This window comes from Urocampus carinirostris, chromosome 16 (genome assembly GCF_059441175.1).
Source record: "Urocampus carinirostris isolate Australia breed hairy pipefish chromosome 16, RoL_Ucar_1.0, whole genome shotgun sequence".
Classification (NCBI taxonomy): Eukaryota; Metazoa; Chordata; class Actinopteri; order Syngnathiformes; family Syngnathidae; genus Urocampus; species Urocampus carinirostris.
Window position 1 is genome coordinate 13426255 of NC_142364.1, and position 12967 is coordinate 13439221.

General features: G+C 40.4%; 1 protein-coding gene across 2 annotated transcripts in view; it reads left to right on the top strand.

Annotated features, from left to right (window-relative positions):
- Positions 1 to 8424, top strand: part of olfm1b (olfactomedin 1b) — a 45358-nt gene extending 36934 nt beyond the window's left edge. For both annotated transcript variants that reach the window (XM_088355755.1, XM_088355754.1), the window contains exon 6: positions 5567 to 8424. In XM_088355755.1, the coding sequence (XP_088211881.1) occupies positions 5567 to 6241 (675 nt within the window). In that variant the 3' untranslated portion in view covers positions 6242 to 8424. The remainder of the gene's footprint in view (positions 1 to 5566) is intronic.
- The last annotated feature ends 4543 nt before the right edge of the window (positions 8425 to 12967 follow it).

A 12967-nucleotide genomic window follows, 5' to 3' on the forward strand; every position in this document is an offset into this window, starting at 1 on the left:
AGCAATAAGATTAGCATACATCGGAACAAACTACTAGGATGGGCTTCTAAAACTGAGAGGATATCAGTCACTCCTCTAGTGACCAGAGGGAGCATTTTGTTTGAGTTTAAAAAAAACTCATTACTTCTGATGGAAATGACCAAGAGACTCGATTCTTTTTTTGACATACTCAGAAAGCTATGGCAGGTCGGATGCAATTATCCAACGAGCCTGGTACAGCCTATTTTGTTGATTAACCTGATTTACAGTAAATAATTTACAATCCACATAAAGTTGCTTGTTCATTCGCAGACTGTTTTTTCCTTTTTTTAAATTTATTTTCTGCAAAACTGTTTCTGATTCTGTTACAGTTAATACTTGAACAGTTTTAACGATTGTTTGTCAGTTATTTGGAAGGCTATTAGCTCTTAGCCTTGCAAGACAAGACTCGTTTCTGTAGTAGGATTTCTAAGGCTAGGCAATCTTAACAACATAAAAACTAGAAAAAAAAGAAAGACTAATGTGATAATAAATATCCATTAGTTCCATGGTCACACATTCAGTTTGCAATAAAAAAATGCAAATCTCGGATGTATATCTTTGTGGATTTACCCAGCCGAAGCCCAGCGGACAAGCAAGGGTGAGCACGGGAAGTAAACACATTTTATTGTTGGCAAACAAAAAAAAAACAGGACGTTATTGGGCAGTGCGATCAACCACCCAACTTTCAATGTCACGCCGGGAAGATGAGGAGCATCCGCCGCTATGTAAATTGCTTCCTGGAGGCTGCTTTAACTTGCAAATTGCTGACCTAATGTTATATTTAGCACACCATGAAGGCTACCTGGAAACAAATACATAAGCATAACACATGAAAGAGCTGCAGTTCTGTTCCCACAAGAGCTGGGAAATGAAGAATACATTCCTAGCCCAATGTAATAAATAAGACATCATCCATCTTACGGATTCAAAAGGCAATGGTGTGATGACAAAAACAAAAACCTGTCTCTTTTTCTTCATTGATTTTAGACAAATTATTGTGTAGAAAATAAAGCAAACAGATTACCATATTTCCCGGATACGGGGCAGTTAAAGGATGCACCCTCAAAAGATACTTGTACTTAAGGCGCACCAGATTGTTGTGAAATTAAGGGCTTCCGTGTTAACGAGTGCATATTAATGCAATAATATGTGCCGCTGATCAAAATTGCTAAACACTGCATGCAAAGGGAATCTTAAACATTGCATGCAAAGGGAATATTGGCGAAAGCGCCAACATGTTATCACTAGACCACTAGCGGTACAGATGACATATGAAATGGCATTAGAGCAGGGGTCGGGAACCTTTTAGACCAAGAAAGCTATAAATATATATATAGCAAAGGGAATATTGGCGAAAGCGCCTACACATTATCACTAGACCACTAGTGGTACAGATGACATATGAAATGGCATTAGAGCAGGGGTCGGGAACCTTTTCGACCAAGAAAGCTATAAACATATTTATATATATATATATATATATATATATATATTTTTTTTTTTTTTAATTTATTTATTATTTAATTTTTTTTTTCAAATCTTCATTTTCTAATATTTGTTGGTTAAGAAGTAAAGAGACGCCAGGATGCACTTGCAAATCAGTGTTCCGAGCACCATGAGTGATAATGAGAAAAGCCCAAACGCCTTGCTTAATATTGATTTATTGTATCGCTGATGGTCTAGTGGCAAATTGTTGTCATTGTCACTGCTACTTCTCAAGTACGTAACCAATTGCATGAAAAATTATTGCTTAAATACAGTAATATACTGTAGAACCTTATATGGTAAGGCTTACCTATAATTACTGTATGCATTTTGACACTTATACGTCATATTCTGCGGTATATAAGGCGCCAGCTTGGTGGCCTTGGGGTATGGCGCCCGCCCCGAGACTGGAGATTGGTACCCGTTGCCTCCCTGCTTGGCGTTCAGCATTAGGGGTTGGAATTGGGGGGTTTGGTCACCTAATGACTCCCAACACCTCAGTTGGGTTGAGCGAGATGGCTGGGAATCCCCTCCTCTGAATCAATCTCCCCCCCCAAAAAAAAGAGTCAGAAATGACTCTAGCCACCTCCCACTAGGGGGATACGGCTGTGGTATATAATATAAGGCGCGCCGGATTATAGGGCGCACTTTCAAATTTGTGCCTAAATTAGGGTTTTTAGGTGTGCCATAAAGTCAAGACTTTATGCATATCAGTCACAGCAATGTGACAGAAGTTGAAGCTGTGGCAGGTAGAAAAGGGAGGCAGAGTGTTACGGGAAACGTTTGGCCTCTGGCGCTGAACAGAAATGTCGGCGGTGAGAGCAAAGGCGCCAAGATGAGGATTTTTACTGAACTGGTTGACTTCGCTCGTCCCTTGCGACGCTTGCCCTGTTACGCCCTGCAGCTGTCAAGCTGTTTTTGTTCACCTGCTGCCAGATCTTCGCCGCACAACGCTTGACAAATTCTCAAGGCTATCTTAATTGGGACGCTTGTTGACTGTTTAATTGATCCGCAGTGGCCGGAAAAGGGAAGTATTCACAAAGGAAATGCCGCGGATCATATAAACAATAATTTCAAGCCTTAGTATGTTTGCCAAATGAATAGTGGCAACTACTTTTATTACTCTTTTCTTTGTGGTTAGTTTGTCTGTCTGCCTTCCTCTTTACAATACCTAAATTGTGATAGATCAATTTGAATAATTGTTTTATTGTGTTAACAACTATTTAGAAAATCTATTTAGGATCACTCACAAATGTTCCATATATTTTATAGTTTATCACAATTTATTCTTATCCGTATATCTAGAGTTTGATTTTTAAAGCTAAAGAATACCTGTCAAAGAATATTTTTCATGTTTTTTATACATTTTATAATCATTTCTAATTGTGTACGCAGTGTAATAAATTTTTCAAAGGAGAATTTTTCTAAAAATAAAACATGTCAGGACCAGGACGGAAACATGGCCGTGTCAGGGGCGGAAAACTGGTCGGTAGCCGGGACTGGGAGAGAAAGACGTGGTCAGGGTCGGAAACGAATCGAAAGCCAGAACGGGAGAGTAGACGTAGTTGGGAACAAAAAGGGGTCGTAAGCCGGGAGGCGAGGAGCAAGACGTGGTCAGGATCAAAACAGGTCGTGGCCGGAGACAAACAGTAGCAAAAACAGGACAGGCGAGAGTCAGGGTCAAAAAAGACTTGCCTTGTATCAACGGAGATTCGCAGACGGACTGACCACTGAGTTCAAATACTGACAGGGAGCCAATCAGAACCCGCGGCGGCTAGCGTCAAATGAGCGGGCACAGCTGAGTCACATCAATAAACATAACAATACATTTAAAAACTCCCATTTTGGCTCTATTCTTGGCCATTTCGGTCACTGGTAATGGATGACATCATCATAGATACTTAATTATTGTGATAGTAGTTTCCATTGTCTGTCTTGTTGTGATTAGATAGGTGCCACGTTGTGTTTGTTGGGTTTATTATCGCTTAATAAGTGGAATCAGGTTGATTCATGAGGGGAGCAATTGGCTGAGTTTGACAGGTATGCTAAAGTCTAATTCAGCCTTGTTGTCACTGAATGGTTCAGTTCATTTTAGTATTCATTCTCCAGTCCCTTGACTCTCATTCTGATTATCTTTTTGTTGGGTTTTTAGTCGCAAGTCAGGATTTGTTTATACAAGTTGGAGATAGAAGTTCAAATAGTATCCCACCAACCTTTGACAGCAAATTAAGTTTAACACTATTTTTTATAGCGGGAGTCAGCAACTCTGGGCATTGAGGCTGTATGCTCTCCAACCCAAATTGGAACTAATCCACACTTAGATTATTCAGTCTATGCAAAGTTTCTTGGCTTTTGTGTCTTAAACCACAGTAATAATTACAAAATCTAAGATATATAATTTCAGCCACACCACCCATTTTTAACTCAATTACCCAGAATGCATTTCTGTTCTGGACTCTATGAAACCTATGTAAAGTGGACATAACTGTGTGCAAACCTGCTGCCGCAAGTTGCAAACTGTTGACATTGATCCGTCTCCTTAAATTAGCGCTGAGGAGCTCTCAGGCTGCCGAAATCCTGTAGCGATGCCAACGAAAAGGTCAGCGTTCTGTCTGCAGATGGTGCAGGGTAAAATACCATCTCTAATTTCTATCTATTATTTAGCCTGCAAATATCTATCTGCCAGTCACTTTAGCCAGACTCCATTTTGCGGATCAATAGATTGATATTTATGAAGTAGAACAGAGGGAATGTCAACTTTTTGTTGATGGTTCTAGCTGTTAGTCTCCTGCAGTTAGTCAAGGGATGATGATTCGCTTCATTGACAAGCTTAACAATGTACGAATTAAGTTGGGAATGCACCCCATTTTGGTTACTGTTTTTGTTAGTGTATAACGAGCAACCCTAATACTTTATTATAAATCTTTCTAAAATGTTGTTTCATTTTCACTCAGCTCAACTTTGCAGTTGAATGCAATGGAAATTGAACCTACTTGCGGCGGTGAGCGCGCTAGATCCAAACCACCAGTGATATACATGACACATTAAAAAGGCATCTTTACAAATGTCATCTATATAAATGGTGGTCCAGGGGTTAGGGTTTGGTGCTCTTATTGCCGCGATTCCGTTTCGATACTCGTTGTAACCAATTTTCTGCGATTGTGATCAGGAATATTTTCGACTGGTTATTTATGCACTGCACAAATGTGGTAAAACTAAATATTCGCGTTATACAGAAACAAATACTATAAATTAGTCAGTGGTTGCAGTGGCATTTGCTATCTAGGGGGTAAGGGGGGAACAGTTTGTCATGATTGCCGATTCAGAGCACCTGCGACTGCTTAATTGGCGCCAACAGCTGATTGGCTGATGTATTCCTTTTAAACCCCTGACTTTCAAGAGATCCCTGTCAGATCGTTATGCGAACCGTTGCTCCCAGCTCGGCAAGCTCTCACGTCAGACTCTGTTCCTGCCCTGTTTTTCTCTGCCTGATCCTTGTTGCCACCCTGTTTCCGGACATGACTCTGGCCCGTTCTGCCTGCTCATCACCCGATCTGTTTTGCCCCGCTGCCTGTCTGCCTCCTGTTGCCAACCTCGTTTTCCGAACTTGACACCGCCCTTGCTCTCCAGTCCTGGCTAACGACTTGTAATTCATGCCTGTCTTCGACCCTCCTCGCTAGACACGGAAATGCCACTTCCGCATCTCTTGCTCCCCTTGTCCGTCAACCATCGGATCGTGGAAGCAATCCATGCTCTCCCTCTTTATTAATTATGAGCGCTATTGGGTCCTGTGTCTGTTTCTGGTCCGTGACACAGTTATATTTTGTCCACGAATCTCAAGTAACTTTGCAAAAGGTCTGGAATACCTGAAGATCAAATTTGTAGGTCAAAATATGCTGTATATCAACCATCCTAAAGGTTAAAACTTAAAATTAGTTTAAAATTCAGAAGGTCAAGATGCTAACGGTATAAAGTATTTTTTTCGTGTTTGTCATCTTGTAATGACACGATTACTAGTAACCCCTATTTCATTTGGTTCCTTTTTTACTGTGACTCTTAGGTATGGTACATGGACGGTTACCACAACAACCGCTTTGTGCGGGAGTACAAGTCCATGCAAGACTTCATATCGACGGACAACTTTACCTCGCACCGGCTCCCCCACCCTTGGTCCGGAACAGGCCAGGTGGTCTACAACGGCTCCATCTACTTCAACAAGTTCCAGAGCCACGACATTATCAAGTTTGACTTTCGAACGTCCGCCATCAGCAAATCCAGGCAGCTTGACTACGCCGGCTTCAACAACGCATATCACTATGCCTGGGGCGGACACTCCGACATCGACCTGATGGTGGACGAAGGGGGTCTGTGGGCCGTGTACGCCACCAACCAGAATGCCGGCAACATCGTCATCAGCAAGCTTAACCCCAACACTTTGCAGATCATCAAGAGCTGGACCACCAACCACCCTAAAAGGAGCGCCGGCGAGTCTTTCATGATCTGCGGCACGTTGTACGTCACCAACGGCTACTCAGGAGGAACCAAGGTCTACTACGCCTTCTCCACCAACTCCTCCACATATGAGTACATGGACATCGCCTTCCAGAACAAATACTCGCACATCTCCATGCTGGATTACAACCCGCGAGACCGCGCACTCTACGCTTGGAACAACGGGCACCAGGTGCTGTACAACGTCACGCTGTTCCACGTCATCCGCTCAGAGGAACTGTAATTGCGGTAAGAGGTGTACGGAATTGTTCCGGTAAAAGACTGGACGTACACAAACAGAGACTTTGGGTGCAGATGTCCTAAAAAATATTACATTGTTAGATTAAAATAAAATACAAAATAAACATTTTGTATAGAAACCAATACATACTTTAACTATACTAGTTAGGCAATAGTTTTTTTCTAGTTTCCATCCTTTCACCGCCGATTAGTTTGGAATGAAAACTTTTGATTGTTTAATTGCATAGAAAATGATTGTAAAAGTAAACTACATCTATATAAATCTACATATATGTATAAAGATATCAAAGAAAACTAAAGAACAGATGCCAAAAATAACAAAGAAAATATCATTTTTATATTATTGTAAAGCTCATTCCAATGGTTGTGTCCGCAGTAATCCTCAAAATGGATCCTTAAAGAAAGCACTACTATGCGCGAAAACAACAACAACAACAAAACAAACCAAAATTTTAAGTTTACAATAGAATGACTTGATGTGTGGTATCATTTTCATGGGAGTATCGTAGCAAATAAAGTCCATCGAGGACCGAGACAATAACGACCGAAGGCCCCGACTGTTGTTGGGCTCTCGATGAAGCTCATACTGTGTTGGTGACTACATGTACAAAAAAACGCTTTCCCTGCATGAGTGTTTTCTACTGCTACTGAATGTTTTTTGCTCTATGGTAGCCTACTAATTAAAAAAAAACACACCCATATACAGTGGAACCTCGGTTCTCGACCATAATCCATTCCAGAACCCTGTTCGAAAACCGATTTGTTCGATCACCGAAATCATTTTTCCCATTAAAATTAATGTAAATCGTTTTAATCCGTTCCAACACCCTGGATGTTTACCTTGAATGTTTAACGGAAACATAAAGCTAACCCAGGCTAAACGTACGTCCGCGTTGTCGTAATCTTCCGTACGAAAGATTACGCTAACATGAACGTGTAAAAATAAAAAAATCAGGTCGTTTACCAGTCATTTAGCACCCAGGTCTCCACAACAAGTGGTGAGCGGTTCATTGGAAAGGGGGCTCCGTTCCAACACCCTGAAAGTTGGGCTCCGTTCCAACACCCTGAATGTTCACCTCGAATGTTCAACGTAAACAAAACTAACCCAGGCTAATCGTACGTTCGCGTTATCGTAATCTTCCGTATGAAAGATTACGCTAACATGTGTCGTGTAAGAATTAAAAAAAAGGATAAAGAAAATAATCATGAATAGGATTTCTTACCTTTGTGGTGGTCAGCAGAAGGCGCTCGCACACCTCCTTCATATTTCGCTATTATTTTTTTCTTAAATGCAATAGTTGTACGCAATACTTTTCTTTTTTCACCTGTAGCAACCTTGCTGCTTGCACTGACTTTCTTCTGAGGCATAATTAGGGGCTAAAACACTTCGTACACTTATATTAAAAGCGAAAGCAAACCGAAGCACGTCCGCAAGTGATAACAGTTGGTTACAAAAAGAGCCATCTACACCCGTACGCCGCTCAGCATCGCACCCTAGCGTACGCACTCTCGCATTACCGGCGTTCGAACTCTGATTTTTTGACCGAAAGGCTAAGCAAGAATTTCTCGAAATTTTTGGTCGGACTCCGATTTGTTCGAACTGAGAGGCGTTCGAAAATCGAGGTTCCACTGTAAATATATATATGTATATATATATATATATATATATATATATATATATATATATATATATATATATATATATATATATATATATATATATATACATATATATGGTTGAATTATACTTTTGTTTTTTTATATATTTAGCTGCTTCTTTGTAATTATTTATATCTTCGTTGAATTTTTCACTAGTATGTGCTCTCGTCTTTGTGCCACCGTAACTGCCATAGCGTCCTGTTTGTTTTTGAGCGCATGGAAAAAAATCTAAAGGAGAATAAAAACTATGAGAAACATGACAGAATGTATCCAAGGACGTCATCCGAAATTGACCCCATGCACCTGTGGTTGACTTTTTTTTTATCATTTACATCCCACGTCGCATATTCGCTTGTGACGGATTGTACTGTTTTCAATGTAATCCCTTCTGGACAAACGATAGTAATAATTACCAATCTAAAATGCCTTTCTTTATTTTCCAGTTGTACTGAATGTGTTGTACCTGAAATAGTTAAAATGTGTGTCAATAAAAAAAGGAGAATTACAGTCTGGTGAGTCTGACAAATTTGATACTTTTTCATCCGCTCATTGCTACTCAGTGCACAAGCTAGGTTGAGCAAGTCAAAAAGAAGTTAGATATCATTGACAATGAGGCTGCCAATAAGAGGATTTTTCTGACAAGTCGAGTTGAGGGAAAGAAAGAAACCGCTATAAAGTGCTCATTTTAGGCCACTGTACTCTACTTTCACCTGCAATACCCCAAATCTCCTCAAAATTACTACCGTATTTTCCGCACTATAAAGCCCACCGGGTTATAGGGCGCACCTCGAAAAAATAGTTTTTGGTCCTATTTTTGACATACATAAGACGCACCGGATTATAAGGCGCTACAATGGGAACGTCGACAAAACAGTCAGATAGTTCAGTCAAACTGATTACCCCCTTAACATTCCCAAAGCTTGCAAAGACGCAAATACGTGTCGAGAACACGTGCGGATGCGGTGTCCGTACGATGTCACTCAAATGCATCGTTCCATCATTTGGAAGGTTAAAGTCTTGGGATTCAAGAAATGCCAACCATTCCTTAGTTTCTATTTTCGCTCGCAACTTTATTGTGCATATGACAATAAACACTTGGAATTGAGTTTAATTTAAAAATAGACACTCCATTCTATCCATTATCTGCACCACTTATCACAGAAACATCGAGTTCAGTCTGAAACAAGATACAGGGAAAATATATAGCCGAAGTAGCTCACCGAAGTCGTTTTGTTCAATAATAATGTGCAGCCATGGTCCTCTTATATCCGTGAGTTTAGTAAATCCAGGAGAATAAAATATTTACAAATACAGAATAGTCAAAAAATGCTTTCTGTATGCCGTCAACAATGTGATATACGCATTCATCTTTTTCGGCCAATTGCAGGCTTTGTTTTGCCGCTTCAGCCAATGCCAGCCTGTAAATGATAAAAAGGATCCGCCCCTTGACCTCCGAATAACTTTAGCCAATAGTGATCGATTCAAATGATGATTGACACATTGGTTAGCCAATGAAACGCCGGTAAATAAATCCCAGCATACACCGCGGACTACTTGGCGTTCGGGGGAAAATCTAGTCGGCGGCTGCAAGTTAGTTGGAAGACTTTGCGATTTAATATTGATCCATAAATAAGGCGCACTGTATTATAAGGCGCATGGTCAGCTTTTTAAAAAAATTAAGACTTTTAGGTGTGCCTTATAGTGCGGAAAATACGGTAATTTGTTTCTCGAATGAGATAAGTGATATCTCTTCTTACAAGCTTAATTCGTTCCCTGGTCGTGCTCGTAGCTCGAATTGCTCATGTAATGAGCGAATCTTTCCGATATAATATAATTAAAAACTAATTTGTCCGCTCCGGTCCTCCCAAAAGCATCTAAATGAACAGCTATAAAACACATCTTCCTGATCACTAAAACACATTTAAATAGTGATTAAACATACAAAATACAGTAATATTATAAGTCAGACAATATTAACGAAAAATAATTTAAGTTTATTATAAGCGACGTAACAAATTTGTGCATATGATGTGGAGATAGTGAGGTTGCAAGAAGGAATCATGGAGATACCTATCAAATTAAAAGTTTTCCCAGTATTTTGTGGGGTTTTTTTATCTTTTCACATTGTACAATATTTTTTATAAGGGAAAGACAATTAAAAGAAGACTGGTCTCGTCTTACCTATTTTGCCTCTAATATGTCACTGTTAGCAAATGATGTCATCCTAGAAAGTGTAGACCTATTGTACATGAAGTATATCAGCTTTCATTATAAATTGATATTTTCATTGCAAACTACAAGATCAAACTCATGTCAAGAACAAAGTTCAGTCTGAAACCACGAGACCAACATGCGAACTGAAACTAAGAATTGGCTGATCACGCAACAAATGTGCGAATTTATACATTCAGAAAACTAAAGTTGCGGTTTCCTGGTGATCAAGAACAAACTGAAAATCTGAGAATTGCCTGATATTACCAAAACGTGCGAACTTAGACAAGCAGAATACTGAAGTTCAGGTCTCCTGTTGACCTACACAACGCCTCAAAAAGGTATCAAAATCTTGCTTCAAAATGTCATAGAGAGACTACTGCTAAGATTGGCCGATTAAAGACTTGTGTTGCGGTGGTCTCCAGAATATATTCTGCTCATAAAAACTTTAGCAGTTCATCTCCAGCGACTTAATTTACCAACATTTTCCTAACCCGGAATTTAATGAACTTGCGAATGACGACGATCCTTCTTCATTAGCTAAAATGATTGCAGTATCATACATAGTCTGTCTTGCTGTGAGTTGGTGCTGCGTTGTGTTTGTAAGATTTATTATCGCTAAATAAGGAGGATTTGCGATCATTAAAAAGGGGAACAATTGGCGAAGATTGACAGGTGTGAGATTGAGAGATGGTCTATTATACGTAAACACTTACTGGAAACAAAAATGAAAGTTACCGTAACTTTAAATGAACATTTACATAAAGTATTTGTACAGCACTTTATTTTTTCCTATATTAGTTGCGCAACTTGGACGAGTTGGGCAGCGGTCACCAGCGGTGAGCGGTCCCGAGTGGTAGCCTTTGGGACTGCTCGTGATGTCAAGTCAAGTCATTTTTATTTGTATGGCCCTTAATCACAAAGAGTCTCAAAGGGCTGCACAGGTTATTGCACAGACTATTATTTCAGACAATTATTACACCATCCCCTGATCTGGAACCAACATGAGGGCAAGGAAAAACTCAAAAACCTCAACATGAGGAAAATGAAGAAACCTTGAGAAGGGGCCGCACATGTGGTATGCCCCTTTCAGGATTACCAGACTGCAAATGATGTTGCAATTACAAATAATACAGAGATATTGTCCACAAAAAGTATAGGTTATTCATATGCTATAGAGTAGAAGTGTTTTTAAGCTTAGATTTAAACATTTCTACTGAGGTTGGAGATCGGATCTCAGGGGGAAGAGCATTCCATAGCACCGGTGCCCGGATGGAGAACGCTCTCGAACCAGCGGAACACTTCTTGGCTCTTGGGATCACCAGTAGACCGGCGCTTTCAGAATGAAGGCTTCGGACCGGAACATAGGGGGAAATCAGATCTGAAAGATATGAGGGAGCAAGTCCATGTATGATTTTGTATAATACTAAGAGAACCTTGAAATCACATCTTAGGCTAACAGGGAGCCAATGCAGGTTAGCCAAAATCGGCGTGATGTCGTCGGACTTTTTTGTCCTACTTAAAAGCCTCGCTGCGGCATTTCGTACCAGCTGAAGACTTTTGATTCTGCACTTCGGGAGACCGGAGAGTAGTGCATTACAGTAATGAATATTAATTCGTATAGTGGGCAAAAGGTAATTAAAAACTCATACACTAAAAATTCTCGTGTTTAAAGGGGCTCGCCCAAAGAGCTACCACCATAATTGATTTGCTACACTGCTAGATCATCATCGTATGCTATCACAAACACACTCTAAGAGACGGCACAGCTCTCTAAAAGCTTTGCAGTCCTCAAAGCCTCTCTTTACCTTTGATGTTCCAGAGGGTTTGATTGTGAGAACAAATGGAGTATCCCCCTCCCCCATGTGTTTTTCATCATGCCATCAAATCTCCTCCATGTCAGCTTTGATGTCCTTTGTCTCCGCAAAACCATCCTCTTCTGGCTTTCGTTTTTATTTGCACTCCATTCCGCTCACTCCCCTCCCCGCGTTTTTGCCGTCCATTCTTTAGCCTGTCAATCTTTTGCCCCATTCTTTGCTAAACAACCCCGTCCTGCCGCCTGCCTGCACCCTCCTGCCAACATTCCCTCCACCGCCTTTTAGTCCTGTGATGTTTCAATCGATGAATAAATAATTGCTTCTATTTTCACCGGGAGTGCCTGGGCAACACAAGCCGCTTTGCTCCAGCAGTATGCGCCACAGATGATTGCGGAGACATGTCAGCAGGACGATCTCCCGACGCATACGACTGAATAAGCTGTCAGTCAGCAGCTGAATACATTAGCATTTTTTTAAGCTTTTTTCAGCTCTTCTAGCTGTTCGCACTTCCTCCTCTACCTTTTTTCCCAATCTTGAAGTTGCGCTTTGTTTCATCAGGTCGTTGGTACCAATTTGACATCGTTGATGGGTGCAAACACAACTTGAACAGGATAATAAGCTGGCGCTAAAACACTGCTACTCAAATGGTGGTTCCAGACCTAAAAGTGGGTCAAGACCCTGTTTTCAGTGTTTGGATGGGTTAATCCTAAGAAGTCAAGTCAAGTCATGTTTATTTGCATAATCCTTAATCACAAGAAGTCTCAAAGGACTGCACAGACCACAGTCTATTGCAAACTACAGACTATTATTACGCCATCTGATCTAAAACCTACATGAGGGCAAGGAAAAACTCCTCAGCATGAGGAAAATGAAGAAATCCTGAGAAGGTAATCCACCTTCCAGGATGACCAGGCTGCATAATATAAAAATACAATAAAAAGGATATCCAGATTGCAATGGATGTAGCATTAACAAACAATACACAGATATTGTCAACCTGAAATATAGGTTCTTAATAAGCT